Source organism: Nicotiana tabacum, chromosome 19 (genome assembly GCF_000715075.1).
Source record: "Nicotiana tabacum cultivar K326 chromosome 19, ASM71507v2, whole genome shotgun sequence".
Taxonomy (NCBI): domain Eukaryota; kingdom Viridiplantae; phylum Streptophyta; class Magnoliopsida; order Solanales; family Solanaceae; genus Nicotiana; species Nicotiana tabacum.
Window position 1 is genome coordinate 127,740,347 of NC_134098.1, and position 17,686 is coordinate 127,758,032.

Here is a 17,686-nt window from a genome sequence, read left to right on the forward strand (position 1 = left end):
TTCTGATGATAGTGACTATGTAGGGAAAGTCTGTGCTGTGAGTTCTAGTCATGGGCAGAATTCTTGGGTTCTAGATTCTGGTGCTATTTTTCATATGTGTCCACACAAGAATTGGTTTGCAACTTACAAGTAAATTAGTGGGACTGTCTACATGGGAGATGATAATTTATTACTAGTAGAGGGGATTTGTAATATCAAATTGAGAATATTCGATGGAAGTATCAGAAATATTGAGTGTTGGCATATTCCTCGGATAAAGAGAAATTTAATTTCTGTTTTGACTTTGGATGATCAAGGATATAAATTTCACTCCGAGAATGGAATACTTAAAGTGTGTAAAGGCTCCATGATACTTATGAAGGGTAAACTACATTCTAAATTGTATCATCTTCAGGCCAGTGTAGTTTAAGGGGAAGCTCCAGTAGCTTCTCGAAAAAATGATCTGAATTAGTCTCAATTATGACACTTGCGACTTGGTCATATGAGTGAGGGATTGTCTTTGTTGAGTAAGCAGAATTTGCTGAATGGATACAAAAATCAAGTTTTGAATTTTTGTAAGCATTGTGTGTTTGGTAAACAGACAAGAGTAAAGTTCAGCAAGAAGGCCGAGCACAAGATCAAAGACAAGTTAGATTATATACATTCAGACTTGTGGTGTCCAAACAGAGTTCCCTCCAATAGTGGTACCAGGTATTTTATGACTTTGATTGATGATTACTCAAGGATGGTGTGGGTGTATAGTCTGAAAACAAAAGATGAGGTATTTCTGACATTTGTTAAATGGAAGACGATGGTTGAGAGGCAGACGAAAAGAAAAGTTAAGCGTCTTCGAACTGACAATAGGTTGGAATTTTACAATTTTGAGTTCGATAATTTCTGCAGCAGAGAGGGCATAGTGAGAAACCGCACTTGTGTCGGAACACCACGACAAAATGGTATTGCAGAACGTATGAATAGAATGCTTTGTGATAAGGCACGAAGCATGCTTTCACACTCATGTGTTAGGAAGGATTTTTGGGCTGAAACAATCAATACAACTTGTTATTTGGTCAACAGATCTCCATCCACAACTATTGAGTTCAAAACTCCTTTTGAGGTATGGTCTGGTTCGCCTGCTAATTATTCAAATTTAAGGATATTTGGTTGTCCTGCTTATGCTCATGTGAGGGATGAAAAACTTGAGCCGAGGGCAAAGAAATACATATTTATAGGGTATACAACTAGAGTGAAAGGTTATAGGTTGTGGTGTACAGATCAAAAGACTCCAGGGCTAATTATCAGTAGGGATGTGACATTTAATGAGTCTGTCTCGCTGGACAGTCAGAGGGAGAAGGCAATAGCGAAAGCAGATCATGGTTTGAGTGACCGCATAGAGCTAGAAATTGAATCTCCACTAGCTCAGCCCAGTAGTTTTAAAGTATAGGAAGTGGAGGAGGTGCAAAATATTGATCAAGATGATAATGTTGAGCACCTGCGCAATAGCAACCATATAGTATTGCAACAGGCCAAGAGAAGAGAGTGATCAATCGACCGCAAAGGTTTGCAAACGTAGTTGATGGGAATCTTCTTGGATATACGAATCCTTTGGGATTTGCTTTGGCAGTTGCAGAGAAAGTTGATGCGTTTAAGTGTTATAACTATCCAGAAGCTATTCCGAGTACAGAACCAAATCGACGGATTAGTGCTATGGCTAAAGAGATTGAGTCTCTTAACAAGTTTAGGCGTTGCCTAGACTTGGTTGATGTGTGCGACAATGGGTAGAGCCCTCGCGAGGGCTGAGGGCAAGGTAGAGAGACGTTGTTCCTGTTGATGAAGAGAATTCAAGCCAAGGGAAAGATTTGTTATTTTGTGGCTTAAATTATTTCCTTGTATTTTTAGGAAACTCATAATCCCTATAGGTTTAAGAAAACCCATTGTCGTAATAGATTTGGGAAAGGAAAACCTATAATCCTTGTTAAATTGGGAAACCTTTCTCTTATAGGTTTGAGATTATTTGGGATATATATAGGGGTTATAGTTGGGGATTCTATAGATTATATTGTGTTTTTCTTCTCATTCATAGTGGAAAACTGTCTCTGCTTCTGCCCCGAGGATTAGGCTTAGCCGAATCTCGTTAAATTCTTGTGTTAATTTTTCTTCTCTATTTGCTTTGTATGATTATGTGCTAGTTAACCCACGATCTTTCGCAACACAACTAAATCCTAGGGACTCAGAAAACAAGGGCACATTACACGGTATGAAGAACTAATAACTACCAAAAAACGAATAACCACAGAAATAGAAAATTCGTGCTTCTAGTGAGATATGAATCGACCACATTGTTGGCCCAAGTAAATGAAGATATAAAACTAGCTCTTCATTGGATTGATTTGTTTTACAATTCAATAAATTTTGGGTGGATACATAAAATGATAAATAAAAACTCCTGCTCTAACTGGCCCAAGAAGGACATAAGTGGAGCATTACTAAACTAAATGCATTCGAGAATAAATGCTTGACTTTATTTCTACAATCAACTTTGTTACACTTGTGTAAATCTTAAGTTAATTGGAAGGGGTATTTCACTATCAAGATGATAACATATTCCTGCTGTTGGCAGAAAAAGAATTTGATTGTAAGGCTCATCTAAAGACCAGGTTGTGACATGTTCTGTCGCATGGATATGCACAGTCTATTGCCTTCATACCTGATCGATCAAAGTACCAATCTCCAACTGCAAGTGCAATCGGCTGCAATTGTTCCAATTTTCATGTTAGTACCAATGTTTATACAAAATCTATAGCATAACAGAAAAAACAAAAAAGAAAGAGGGATAAACGAAGCTCTTAGCCGTACCTTGTTATTAATCATGGGAGAATTATCGGAAAACCATGTATCTTGCCTCTCCGATTGGCAGTGGGCGAAGCATGAGTTTATAAACAAACCATTTTGTCTTGAAGCGGCAAATCTTTTAATTGTATTAAGCATATGAATCCTAAAACCTGTTCAATATGTATTTAGCAACATGTGAGTTTATGATCTCGAACTATTGAAAAACGGTTAACTACTTGACAGTTTGAGCAGGTCATACCTTGCAGAAATTGAATCTGAGAAGGAGAACATCTTTCATTATTGAGTGTACAATCGTGCCATACGCCATGAGGATCAGCTCCACGAGGAGCCAAACTTTCCTGAAGCTGTAATACGTGCAATAGAGAGGATTTCCATCATTTTAAAGGGAATGGACAACAACTGTAGTGTATCGAAATTAACCTTAAAATTATCTCCAAATAAAAGAAGAGCAATGGAGTTAAGAATTTACCTGCCAGGAATCATAGGCAGCATTCAGCAGGAAAAGAGGGGTCTTGATGTTGTTGATTAAATTCTCAGGAAAGAAGCACTGCAAATGAAAGGGTTTAGGGAAATACACAACTTTTATTATGAAAACAAGAAGCTCTCCAGATGCTGGAAAGAAAAATTAATTGAAAGGGACTTACTGAGGTTGCATCAAGGTGGTTGGTGCACGTTCTTGGTAGCGTCTTATGAAGACCCTGTTACAAAGCAGGAACATTTCAGCTAAGCAAGGCTTGAAGCAAAGGTATACAGCAATTCAGAAGAGACTTTCTTTAACAGATTTTTGTTATTTGATGAACATTTTTAGCACGGGACAATGACAAGCTATCTTGCTGAAATTACTTGTTGAGTCTGATTCTTTTCCCCAATTTCTCCAAGGTTGCATGGACAGGATTAGCGATAAAGCATCTCCATTAATTTCATAGAAAATTGATAACAATTTATCTACTGGGAAAACAAATGCTTCGGACTTTAACACCATTCAACAAAGCCTGCTAAAAGTTAACTTGAAGAAATTGACCAATATAGAATATGAGTTTGCTCATTACCTGTAGCTGAACCACACCTCCAAAGAAATTTCTCAGGGAGCGCCCTCCAGATACATCAACTCTGTAAAAATGACCATTATATCATTTCACTAAATTAACAAAAAGAGTCGAAGCGCAGAAAAATTTTAGTTCAATAAGTATTTGAAGGGTACAAAGAATAGGAAATTACGCGTCCATAAATAATCCAGCATCACTCAGGCACTTCACTTTAGTACTATATGGGAGCAAATTGCGGAAGTCATCACAATGCATGATTGAAGCTAGACCACCAGCAGAACATCCAGAGAGAAGAGCCTAAAAAACAAATTCTGATATTACAATATGAACAACTAAAGCAAATGAGATGAGAGGTGAACATTGTGATTGTACCTGCTTGGCATATCGCATCCCTTTCGACATTAACTCGTTCATTGCAGCCTCATATATGCGCTTGCCTCTAAATTGCAATTGTGCAGCCTGGGGAAAATGTCAAAAAATTAAACACGACTATTGCAGACGACCAAATAACCAACAATCTCTTCCTCGAAACTCTATAATAAACTACAGACAGTCATATCTCCTAATAACTTCACAAGAAAATGCTTCTCATTCTTTCTCAGTTTTAAATTTGTAATATATGGAGGCAATAGTGTTAATGTTAACCTACTGAAGTCATTTGTATTGAAATCATGTTATTTTGTTAAAACAAGCATATATTAAATGTGAGATTCCAGCAAAGGAGACACCTCGCTGCAGAGGACCAGGATCTAGCAGATGTTTATTTCTTTAGCCTCTATTCAAATTCTTCTAAGCATTGCACTAGTCAGATGACAGCAGGAGCTACAAAGCAGCTGTAATCAAATTTGAACAGGAAACCTAGCTTAAGCTTATTTTCATCCTTCAAGCAGGACTTTACACTGTTATCATGTAATGCCTATCTACAAGTTGAACTGAAGAAGCGTGTACATACACAGGTCTTGACAAAAGGCTTCTACTCTTTAACTATCTCAGCAGAAACATGTATGGGAAAAGCAACCTAGAAATGCCAAAAAGTTCAAGGACACTCATCTCTGTTTTAATCATACTAACATTGAGATAAAAGAAAAAGAAGGAAAAAAAAAAAAAAGGAGCCAAAAGACCACTATCTTCTTTTCTCCAAAAAGAAGAGTATTACTTTTATAAGTGCCTTTGTCCTGCACTGCCACTCTAAATCAAAAGGAAAAGGAATAAGAATACCAGAATATGAAGAATGTGAAGAAGCAAAAAGATAAAAGTAAAGGCAATGTCCAAAAGTGCACAACAGTGTGGAGCCATCATGGTGGTTGCAAATTGAAAAAGTAACATATTCCAGCTTTAATTTTCTTTTCCATTCAATTACTTTTTCAGACAAACAGCACACTTGCATGATTAGTGAATGGGGGTATGATCTTACAAACCTTATTTTCGCTATCTCCTGTAAAGGAGGCGCCATCACAGTAGCGAACTTTTACTCTATTCCAGTTATAAAAATCTGCTCACAAAAAGCACATCAGTGAGGAAATCTCCACAATATGTTCAATCTCATTGAAGAAACAGTCGCATATCAATAACTAAACGGACCTGGATTTTCTTCGGCCTTGTTACTCAAAATCCCAGTAAACGGGATCTGTTTTTCCATGTAATTAGATGATCCCCGCCTTGTCTTTTTGCGATAAACACAACTTCTAATAGTGTTACACCATCCTCCACCCTGCCACAAGAAGTCACTGAGCTTTAGAAGCAGCAACAACAACAACAACACATCCCACTAGTGAGGTCTGGGGAGGATAGTATGTACGCAGACCTTCCCTACCCTGGGGTAGAGAGGCTGTTTCCGATAGACCCTCGGCTCCCTCACTCCAAGAAATCCCCACCTTGCTCTTGGGGTGACTCGAACTCACAACCTCTTGGTTGGTGAGCTTTAGAAGCTGAAGCAATAATAGCAATAGCAAAGCTGGAATATTATTTTTTTTCAAAAGCGTCACGCCTACAATTCCATTCCCCACACATTAGAAAAGCATACCAGAGAGGAAAGAAGTCAAATTCCATAATTATGTTAAAAGGCTGGCAATAAGTACCTAACATCAACATCAAATACAACTTGTCTCCAACATCTATTTAAACAACAGAAGCACTAAGCTACTGATAAGCACAAATGAACATAAACAAAATTGGGGAAAAAATTGTAACAAACATCAGAAGAAACTGAAACTCAATACCAGTAAAACTGGTTAATTAATAAAGACACCACAAAAGACAACATAGACATGCAATTCAAAAAGTTGACTACCGAGACAATTAAATTAAAATAGCATTAAAAGATGAGTGCTGAAACTGTGTAATTCAATCAATGAAGCAGTTATTAGCACACCTCCAATTGAACGAGCCAACTGTTTGCCCCAGGACCATAACCTCGATGGATGTGGTAACCTGGCAGTGTTCCATCCAAACACACTGTAGAAAAGGTAAAAAAGATGAAAGTAAAAAAACAGCACAATCACTTTTCCAGAAAAATCTTAGTACTATGGCAAGAACTTATTAAGGCCCACTAATAATTAAAGCTGAGCTAAGCTAATTAGCCACAGGGAGAAAGTTCAGCAAATCTCTTAATCAACCACTTGGCCTTTTTATATTCACACAGATGATAGAAGACTAAATTTGTTACAAGTTGTTGACAAGAGTCAATTTTACTAATTTTGTAAGTTAAATCAGAATAGATTAATATTTTATTTTATTCACATATTCAAAATTTACACAATAATAATTGTTAGGATGCTGACCTGTTCAACTAATATCAATCATAAGGAAGCAAAAAGCGTAAGACCTTAGGTGATACAGGGATTAGAAAAATGGAACCACCAGTAACAAAACAAAAACAAAAAACAAAGAACAGCTGGCGGAGATGTCAAATCGCCCCTTATAGAAAATTGCAGAAGTTGTGATAGTAAAAGATAAATTAGAATATGAAGAATCACTGAAAGAAAATCTAAGGCAAGATCTCTACTGGGTTGTTGCAAAATACTCTAATCAAATGGGAACTAAGACGCAATCCTATAGTCCAAAGGCAAGAAACTGAAATAGAAAACGAATTACTAGTAAAACATATCCAAATCAAAGAAAAACTATTGAACTGGCATTAGAAAATTCATATAATGTGATATAAGTGAGCTAACCAGCTCCTCGGGCGCCAGCACCATGAATGAGTGTAAGACCAACCATAAGAGGAGTTGGACCACCAGCTGCTGAAGCTCCATATACAGACTCCAAGAATACCCCTTCGGTTTTATTGAAAAAGAATTCTTCAAATTCATAAGAATCTACTAATTTGCTAACCACAAAAAATCCAACAAAAACCAAACTCCATAACCACATGAAAAGCTTCGCCATGGCTCTCACTTTCAAGCTCTCTCTGCTGTCACCACACAAATCTTGGGGACGAGAGAGAGAGCAAGAAAGACTAAAGAATGGAACTTGCTTCTATTGATGGAGTATTGTAAATGTAAAGGTTTTGTTTTTATAATTGGTGCTAATCGTTTAGCTTTATGTGATTTAACGCGGAAAACAGGCAACAAATGTAACAAATTTGTCTCTCAGACAGAGATTTTCTGAATCTTGGTTTAAAAACAATGTGGAGGGGTTTTGGGGGGGGGGGGAGGTTGTGTTGGAGAATATGAGGCGAACTTTCAAAAATTAAAGATCTATGTAAATGTAATGGGGAATGAGGGAAGAATTGGAACATCAAGTGTGTTCTTGCCCCCAATTTAAAGAATTTTCTTTTTTTTATATACAGAGATTGTACTGCTCGCTCCGTTCACTTTTATTTGGCATGTATATTACTAATAGATTTTTATTTTTATTTGTTACTTTACTTTACGTATGTCAAGAGAAGATAATTTTTTTTCTTGTTATACCCACAGTTTTTATTACTCATTTCAAATCATTTTCTCAAATTCAATAAAATATGTATTAATTAATATGGGTATCATGATAAATTATGCACTTTATTTATTATTTTTTAAGGGGCGTGAAAAGTCAAAACGTGCCAAGTAAAAGTGAGCGGACGAAGTATATTCAAATTTTGTAATAATTGCATGCATTAAATAATGATATTAAAGTGGTAATTAATTTTATAAATATGCAAAGGTTAATTTTGATACCAAAAGTACCAAAGACGCGCACGCATAGAATCTTAACAGAAGTATATCAAATACTAGAGTGACAGCAATTTGATGGTGAAAAGAGTAGTATATGACGCTTTGCATATTGAGATGCGGAAAACCGTGGGGTAAAAAATTATCCCAATTTCATGTTTAATTAGTGTGAGTGTAAATACTTCTCCAACAAAATCATATTAAGCAGTTGTAGAACAAAAATTTCTAACAAGGGATTAAACAATGTAAAAATATCACATTTAATATTTTTGAATCACCTTCGACACTATACTGGTAGCTTTCTTATAATTTCAAGGACATCCACGTATACACACACAAAACAATTTGTAGATTTCGGATGAACTGAATTCTCTTAGTTATACGTGGCTCCACTGGGTATCATTATCGACGGGAAATTTGGGGGGTGGGGGTGGGGTGGGGGGGGGGGGGGGCTAATTTACCAACCTCTTTTGCTTTTGAAAATTTGTACTAGTATGAGATTTGATTAATCGGTCGAGAAAACAAAAAAAATGATTAATTGTTGATTTAGTTTTCGTAGAAAAATTCTCTTTGATTAATTAATAAATTTTATGGTGAAAAAAGAAATAAAAATTTCCATTATTTTACTTACTACAAACTGACTATGTGGAATAATGAGAAGTGGTTTTTACATCTAAGCTCCTTGTAATGTTTATGTTAGTAATGAATTAATCTTTTCTAACCAGAAAAAAAAAAAGTGGTTTTGAATAAAATAAATCAAAAATTTCTCAATTACGATTGCAGCAAGAAATCAATTAAAATAAATTATGTACTAATGAAATGTACATTGTATAGTAACGCGTATGATCCTTATTTAATTAGTCTTTGTATGCGTACTTTTAAGAGTTAGTATTACATAGTATTAGTTATTACTATCACGGCAAAAGTTGTAAAGTACTCCCTCCGTTCACTTTTACTTGGCACGTTTTGACTTTTTACGCCCCTTAAGAAATAATAAATGAAGTGCATAATTTACCATGATACCCATATTAATTGATGCATATTTTGTTGGATTTGAGAAAAATAATTTGAAATGAGTAATAAATACTGTGGGTAGAAAATATTTTTGTCATTCTCTTGATATGCGTAAAGTGACAAGTAAAAATGAAAATCTATTTTTAGTATATATGTCAAGTAAAAGTGAACAGGGAGTAGGAAAATTCCCACAAACCAAAATAAATGAGAGTATGGATTTTGGTTAAAATTAAATACGTCGAAATAAAAGTTAAATTAACTAACGAGAATAAAAGCACTTAATACACTTCCTGAAAAGGTGAAAATGTTAGATATGCCACTATCAAATCCTAGTGCATGAATAACTAATTAATTAACAATTTATAATACCTATATGGATAGTATTAAATAAATTTGGCAACGCTAGGCACATATTAATCAGGTAATTTTTAATGTTCACTTGCAACTTAGAAAAGTTTATTCAAAACATTCCTTACAAATAATGGCGGCCATTTATACCAGTAATTAGTTCAAATTATCTCGTAGAATATAATCAAATTACAAGATCTCTAATCTTAAAAGTGAATTGAAATAGTATAATCAACTACACGCCCTAAGCAGTAAACAGAAACTACAAAGCGCGTGATATCCACTCTGTTAGTTGAAGACTGCTATTGGGGGCAGTCTAAATGCATTTCTGCGGAAAGATAGGGTACGTTGGATCCTTCTGATGGACGGTCTGATCGAATCATGGCCGTTGAATTAATTGATATTCTTAAAACACAGGTCCCATATGAGGGGGTTTGTCTGTTCTAATTATAAGTCGAATGTGCGGTGATCGTGTTCTACGGAGAGCGGTGATCGCGCCAAATCCACAGGTTTTCAATTCTCTCTTTTTTGGTTTAGTAAGTTGTTTTCCTTTTTCTTTTTCCTTTTATGGTGGGAATTGAAAAATGAGAATATTTTCCTCAAGGTTAAGTGCATGGCATGCATCAGAGGTCAAAGAAGGTATTGGTCAATATCATGATCATTGTCACGGGTAAAAAAAATGTAAGTAATATTATGCTACTTCCAATGAACTATACCACACAACAAGAAATATAAATTAAAACAGTCTCAAAATTCTATGGCAAACTGCATTTAATGTGGATTCTTATTCTCGATTGATATAATCAAAGACTGAACCAGCCTACCCTATGATTATTGTTTACGGTAAAAACGGACAACAATTAAATTTATACGCGGTTTTAAGGATATATGAATTGATTCAACACAAATAATCAGAGATGTTAGATAAACGAATTAAAGACGAAATTAACGATCAAACCAACTGTAACCTTGCGGCCTAGATTAGACTTAGGTTGAAAAATAGTTTTGCCCTTGATCGGACCCTTGATTCGAAGCCAATTGTGAATGAAGATCAAACAGTAAAGTAAGGACTTTGCAATAGCTAGAAAGCAGATAAATGAATTTGTATTGCCTTGGTTTGCATGTTATAATATGTATTATCAAAGAAAAACTTTCTCTTTATATAGTAGGAAAGTTTCATCCCTAGTACAAGTCTAAAAAGGTAAAAAACCTCCTCTCTCGTTAATTACTGATCTGTAACTGTCATCGAGCTAGATCTGCGCCATGATATCCTGTGAGTTGTAAATATCACGGCCCTCTATCTGTCGTCTATAACCATTCATTGTGCTTTCCAAAGTCTCAGAACTCGTCCCGAGTTCGGGGTGTGTTGTTTTATCAGGTCCGATGGTGAGCACTCTGTTCACTTTACACGGGCCTCGATACAAAGAGTTTCCAGCTTCGATTTCGATCTCATATATTCATGCTCTTATGTCGTTTGATTCATCGGGAAATCGGAGTGTGCGTTATCCCCGATTTCACCCGTATACAGATAGTCCTCTCATTTTTCAGAGAGTAGGTTTGTCGAAAAGATAGGAAATGATAGATGAAACCCGGTTCCTTTATTCGTACGTTACAACCGAGGTGACGGATAAGCCAAAACGTCCCATCAGTCGCATCGTTCTGACTTCGGACATGTGTCAGTCACCGGCTGGATGCGTTCGAATGTAAAACGTCACGCATTGACTGTTTTTCCCCAATAAAAGCTTCGACCTTTTGCATTTTTTCCACTTTCCGATCCTAGCTTTTACCTTTGAATTTTCTAAAGACTTTTTACTTTTTCAAATCTTCATACCCTGCTTCTTGAGTCTTTATATCTTCATCTCTGATCTTCAAACCTTCATATTTGTTCTTGGATTTCCAACTCAGATTTTCATATCTTCATCCCACCTTCAACCTTCATACTCTTTCTTCAAATTTTCATATTTTTCCTTTGAACCTTCATACTTCCCTTCAAATCTTCATATTTTCCCAGATCACGATGACTAAAACGTCCAAGTCAGTGCCTCAACAGGCTGCCCCTTCAAATTTTTACCCGCCCGCAGATTTTGAAGTGGCCGCTCCCCAGGTGGATCCAGATCCCCCCATGAAGAGCTTCATACCTATGGGCTGCTCTATCGGGGATGAATTCAAGCTCGAGAAGGCCTCTAGCCAACAAGACCGAGGTGAGGGAGCATGGAGATACATATGCTCTATCACTAAAGAAACCCTAACGTTGTCCGAGCGGACTATGAGTGGAAGGGTAAGGATGTGGTCATCCCTGGACCCAATAACGATATAATTACTCACGTGAAGAGGTATCTGAGTATTTACACTTACCCCTTCACGCTCGCCCCTTGTCGGTCCCATAGTTCTTGCTTTCTGCAAGAGGTACGAGGTATGCCTTTGGCAAATCCACCTATCCTTATGGAGGATTGTGTTCCTCTTTTGCCATTTCGTAAACAATACCAAGTTTTTTTGGTTCACCCTCGACCACCTACTCCGCTTGTACAGTCCCCGAATTTTTTGAGGGGACTGATCGAGCTTGTCCGCCAAGAAAGCAAGGCTTCTTTCTCGAGCACTGATGAGGATCGAGACCGAGGCTGGCAGGGAAGGTGCGTTCGAGTGAAAACCAAAGACCTGATCCCCCCCTCGAGTTTCTGCCATTCCTAGAGGAGTGGAACGCATCTCGTAAGTATTGTCTTTCCGGGGTGTTTCTTCCTTTATGTTCTTTTTCTCATAGCCCGTGTTTGTGGTCGCGCAGCAGTTGCCCAAGTTCCCGATGCAATCCCCTGATTCAAGGAGTGGATCGAAGGGATTTGTTAGCAGATATCGTACTCCGAACACGCACGGCGCAAACTTTCAAAGGGCAAATGGGATCCCCGTTCTTATGGTGAGGTTCTTCCCTGAAATAGTTATCATCACGCTCTTAACTTATATAGTGCTAATATTTTCTTTTTTCTTATAGGTCTACCTAAGACCACCGAACTTAAGTCGCTTTATGAGGGCGAGGATCCATCTTTGTCTGCCAATCCCTTAGTCTCGAGACAGCTGATAAGTAAGGATTTTGACCGCTTATTTGCTCTCTTTTACTTATGTTTTAGCTCAAAAATATTTAAAGGTATTCCCCAGAACTAATGAAAGGTGTGTTTCTTGCAGGAATATTGGAAAACGAGCTAAAGAAGTGAAAATCAACTCAAAAAGGAGTAAAATTGGACAAGAACCAAAAGAAGGAAAAAATGCTACAGTGCGGACTGCACAATACTGTGTGCGGCCGCAAACTCTGAAGATGCACTGATAGAATTTCTTCACAAAATGCAGACCGCATAATTATTGTGCGGCCGCAGAAGACTAGATTTAAAGACTTGTAGTTTGGGAGCTTAAAGATGTGCGGACCGCACTATTATTGGGCGACATCAATTTTTGGCGCCGCTGCCGGGGAGCAAGACGGATTTAGCTATATGTTTGGTTTTGTGTGTGATTTGTCTTCTTTTTCTTCCGGGTTATTAACCTTTTTGTGACTGGATTGTAGGTACAAAAATGGCTTTCAACAATGATCCTCTCGGAAACATGCCATTGGGGGATGTGGACGTGGAAGATGACCCAGTTGAAGAGGTTCCTCTTGAACCTCAAGCAAATAGACAAGGCCGACCGCCTCACGACAACATTCCCGTTCTTCCCCTCCCCCAAATCCACCAAGAGAGGCTCTACACCGGGTGTTGCCGAATGAAGGGTACGCAAGTGCCATAGTCCCACCCCACATTAGGGCGGGCAACTTTCAAATCACAAATGTTATGCTTACATTCCTTGAGCAACGGGGATTCTTCACCGGGGCTCCGAATCAAAATGCGTACAAGCACTTGAAAGGATTTGTGGACACCTGTTGGGGGAGTAAACAAACCAACGTTTCCGAGGATACTTTAAGGTTGAGACTATTTCCCTTTTCTCTACGGGTGAAAGCCTTGGACTAGTTAGAAAGATTGCTAATCCATTCTATCCATACATGGGATGAATTGGCGGAAAAATTCATTGCCAAGTTCTTTTCTCCCGGGCATATGGCTACTCTTAGAGACGAGATTCTAGCATCCAAACAAGAATCCAATGAGCCTTTGCACAAGATATGGGAGAGGTACTGCACTATGGTGAAAGAGTACCCGAATAATGACATGACCGGGGCTATGACTCAACAAACCTTCTATAGGGGGATCAATACTACCAATCAATGTGTGGTCAACCAACTTGCCGATGGAAATTTTATGACAACACCATATGCCGAAGCTTGTGAAATCTTAGATGAAATAGCGGATACTTCATCGGCATGGCAAAGTAGAGAAAATGTTCCTCAAGGCGATCCAAATGTGATTCACCTACACAAAGAATTGCACGATCACGGGCAAGCAATTGGTGAGTTGTCCACTACAATGAATCAATTGGCCAAAGCTCAACTTCAACAGGTTCAAAGTCCTACGCAAGTAAATGCACTGGAAGGTGTCAATATAATGGTGAACATGCGAAGGCAAAAGGTTCAACAAGTGCAAAACCGTGTGGAACGATTTATGCAAGATGATAGTGGGTTCGAACAAGATGAATCATACAATGAGCAAGAGGAAGAAGTGCAATATGTGAATAACCACCAAGGGCAAAGGAACAACTCTCAAGGCCCGAATCACCAACAATGGCGGTCTTAAGGAAATCAAGAAAATTGGAACAATCAAAACCAACAAGGCAATTGGAGTGGTGGTACCAACAATCAAAGTAATTGGAATAATAACAATAATCAAGGAAATTGGAACATTCAAGGCAACCAAAGAAATTGGGGTGGCAACAATCAAGGATATTGGGGAGGCAACAACCAAGGGGGTTGGAACGGTAACCAAGGGAATCGGGGGCCGGGCTCTCAAAGGCCCCCGATGTATCAACAACCAAACAACCCGCCTCCTTATCCGTCTCAAGGTTATAGTTCTTCTAACAATGAGATGGGACGGATCGAAAATATGTTCAAACAAATGATGGAGAAAAATGCCAACTCCGATGATCAATTAGCCTCTCACAACACTTCAATCCATAATTTGGAAGTTCAATTGGGGCAAATCTCGTAAGCTTTAAACACTCGTCCTAAGAGGGCATTACCTAGTGATACGGTGGTGAACCCGAAGGGTGGGAACAACACGGGACATACCATGTCTGTAACAACAAGGAGTGAAAGAGGTGGAGATGCAACCACCTCAAATCAAAGAAGAATTGTGGATAATGATGATGTAGTGGTTCAAGAAGATGAGATTCCAAGCAATGTGGTTCAAGCTAATGAAGAAGTGAGAATTGATATTGATGAGAATGTGGAGGAGACCCAAGAATAAGTGAACCCGTCTAGGGAACACGTGATTGACATACCGGAACCGGTAGTACAAAAGGCCAAGGCACCAATACCAAGGCCTCCTCCTCCATACCCTCAAAGGCTCGCCAAGCAAAATAGTGAGAGCCAATTCAAGAAGTTTATTGACATGATGAAGAGCTTATCCACTAATGTGCCATTGGTTGAGGCGTTGGAACAAATGCTCGATTATGCAAAGTTCATGAACGATTTGGTGACAAAGAAAAGATCAGTGAATTGTGAGACTATCAAGATGACACATCAAGTGAGTGCTATTGTGCACTCAATGGATCCGAAATTGGAAGATCCTGGCACTTTCACAATCCCTTGCACTATTGGAAGCGTCGACTTTGCCAAAGCTCTATGTGATCTAGGGGCGAGTATCAACTTGATGCCCTACTCGGTGTTCAAAACTTTGGGAATTGGGCAACCAAGACCCACATATATGAGGTTACAAATGGCGGATCGTACTATGAAGAGACCATTGGGTATTATTGATGATGTGCTGATCTGTGTTGATAAGTTCATCCTTTCGGCGGACTTTGTGATTCTTGATTGCGAAGTGGACTATGAGGTGCCTATTATCTTGGGTAGACCTTTCCTTGCTACGGGGACGACTCTTGTTGATATGGAAGCCGGTGAGCTCACCTTTCGGGTGGGCGATGAAAAGGTGGTTTTCCTTTTGTGCAAATCTATTAGGCAACCGAATAACAACGAAGTTTGTTCGTTGGTGGACTTAGTGACTGAGGTAATTGTTGATGATGCTAGTGCAATGATGAATGTTGATGATACTTCAGAAGCCGTATTGCTTAATCGTGATGATGATGAGAAGGATGGCTATGTGGAATGTGTAAATGCATTACAAGGAATGGGGTCGTATACTTATGAACCCCGAAAATTGTCCTCAGATCTTGAGAACCGGAAGACTCCTCCAACAAAGCCCTCAATCGAGGAGCCTCCCACTTTAGAGTTAAAGTCATTGCCTTCACATCTCAGGTATGAGTTTCTTGGACCATGTTCTACTTTACCTGTTATTCTTTCTACTTGCTTAACTAACGTGCAGGTAGATTCTACTTTGGCGGTGCTCCAAAAGAGGAAGAAAGCTATAGGATAGACATTGGTGGATATTCGGGGTATAAGCCCCGCCTTTTGCATGCACAAGATTATTTTGGAGGAGGATGCCAAAACCTCTGTTGAACATCAAAAAAGATTAAATGAAGCAATGCAAGAGGTAGTGAAGAAGGAGATCATAAAGTGATTGGATACCGGGGTAGTTTACCCAATTTCTGATAGCTCGTGGACCTCTCTGGTGCAATGTGTCCCAAAGAAAGGGGGCGTGACTGTGGTCACTAATGATAAGAATGAATTGATTCCTACAGGAATGGTGACCGGGTGGAGCGTGTGCATGGACTATCGGAAGCTCAACAAATTCACTTAGAAAGATTATTTTCCACTTCCATTTCTTCATCAAATGCTTGATCGGTTGGTCGGGCATGCTTTTTATTGTTTCCTTGATGGATACTCCGGCTACAATAAAATTCTTATTGCTCCTGAGGACCAAGAGAAGATTACTTTCACTTGTCCCTATGGTATTTTCGCATTCTCGCGGATGCCATTTGGGTTATGCAATGCACCGATAACTTTTCAACGGTGTATGATGGTCATCTTCACCGATATGGTGAAGGATTTTCTTGAGGTCTTCATGGATGACTTTTTCGTGGTGGGGAATTATTTTGATGAGTGCTTGGACAACTTGGATAAGGTATTGGCAAGATGTGAGGAAACAAACTTGATTTTGAATTGGGAGAAATGTCACTTCATGGTCGAGGAAATGCATAGTCCTGAGCCACAAAATTTCAAAGCATGGTATTGCTCAAGTTTAAGTTGACTACTACTCCTATTATCACCGCACCGGATTAGAGCTTACCTTTTGAGCTCATGTGTGATGCAAGTGATGTAGCGGTTCGGAGCAGTTTTAGGGTAACGTATTAATAAAATTTTCCATCCGGTCTACTATGCTAGTAAGACCATGTGTGATTCCCAAGTCAACTACATAGTGACCGAAAAAGAGCTCCTTGCTATTGTTTTTCCTATGGAGAAGTTCCGACCGTACTTGATGGGTACAAGGGTGATTGTTCACACCGACCATGCGGTGCTTCGACATTTGATGAGCAAGAAAGATTCTAAAGCAAGACTAATGCGGTGGGTGCTTCTTTTGCAAGAGTTTGATCTAGAGATTCAAGACCGCAAAGGTAGTGAAAATCAAGTGGCGGACCACTTGTCTCGCTTGGAGGAGGAGGGGAGGCCACATGATGGCCTTGATATAAATGATTCATTTCCCGACGAGCAACTCCTAGCCATTTCTATGATCAGGATGCTATGGTTCACCGACTTAGCCAATTATATTGTGAGTGGCATTGTACCAAATGAGTTCTCTTCATACCAAAGGAAGAAGCTCAAACGAGATTGCCTTGACTATTATTGGGATGAGCCTTATCTCTTTCGGATTTGTACCGATGGTGTGATTCGACGATGTGTACCGGAGGAGGAACAAATGGAAATTCTTGAGGCTTGCCACTTTTTGCCATATGGTGGTCACCATGGTGGAGCTAGAACGGTAACAAAAATGTTGAGTTGTGGATTCTATTGGCCTACTCTTTACAAGGACGCTAGCGATCTCGTCAAGCGTTGTGATGAATATCAAAGAGCCGGTGGGATTTTGTAAGAAGAATGATATGCCCCTCACCACCATCTTGGAGATTGATATTTTTTATGTATGGGGCATTGATTTCATGGGTCCGTTCGTGAGCTCTTGTGGGAACACTTACATATTGGTTGCTGTGGATTATGTGTCAAAATAGGTTGAAGCCGTGGCTTTACCCAACAATGAAGCTCGAAGTGTGGTGGCA

The 17,686-nt window shown here is 38.8% G+C and overlaps 1 protein-coding gene across 1 annotated transcript; it reads right to left on the minus strand.

Annotated features, from left to right (window-relative positions):
- Positions 1-2,335: 2,335 nt before the first annotated feature.
- LOC107795867 (pectin acetylesterase 12) lies at positions 2,336-7,666 on the minus strand. Its single transcript, XM_016618574.2, has 12 exons — positions 7,052-7,666; positions 6,250-6,332; positions 5,460-5,589; positions 5,297-5,370; positions 4,251-4,337; positions 4,051-4,175; positions 3,882-3,942; positions 3,477-3,530; positions 3,302-3,379; positions 3,071-3,176; positions 2,836-2,981; positions 2,336-2,729 (listed from the first exon to the last, which is right to left on the minus strand). Exons 1-12 carry the CDS (start codon positions 7,263-7,265, stop codon positions 2,622-2,624), a joined length of 1,266 nt encoding a protein of 421 aa, XP_016474060.1. The 5' UTR covers positions 7,266-7,666; the 3' UTR covers positions 2,336-2,621.
- Positions 7,667-17,686: the final 10,020 nt, after the last annotated feature.

Excerpts from the sequence above, each read along its gene's own strand:
- LOC107795867 (XM_016618574.2), bottom strand. The coding sequence starts at position 7,265 with ATGGCGAAGCTTTTCATGTGGTTATGGAGTTTGGTTTTTGTTGGATTT. Across the intron at positions 3,943-4,050 it reads GCTGGATTATTTATGGACGC|AGTTGATGTATCTGGAGGGC; the intron begins GTAATTTCCTAT and ends TCATTTTTACAG. Across the intron at positions 3,177-3,301 it reads CTGCCTATGATTCCTGGCAG|CTTCAGGAAAGTTTGGCTCC; the intron begins GTAAATTCTTAA and ends CACGTATTACAG.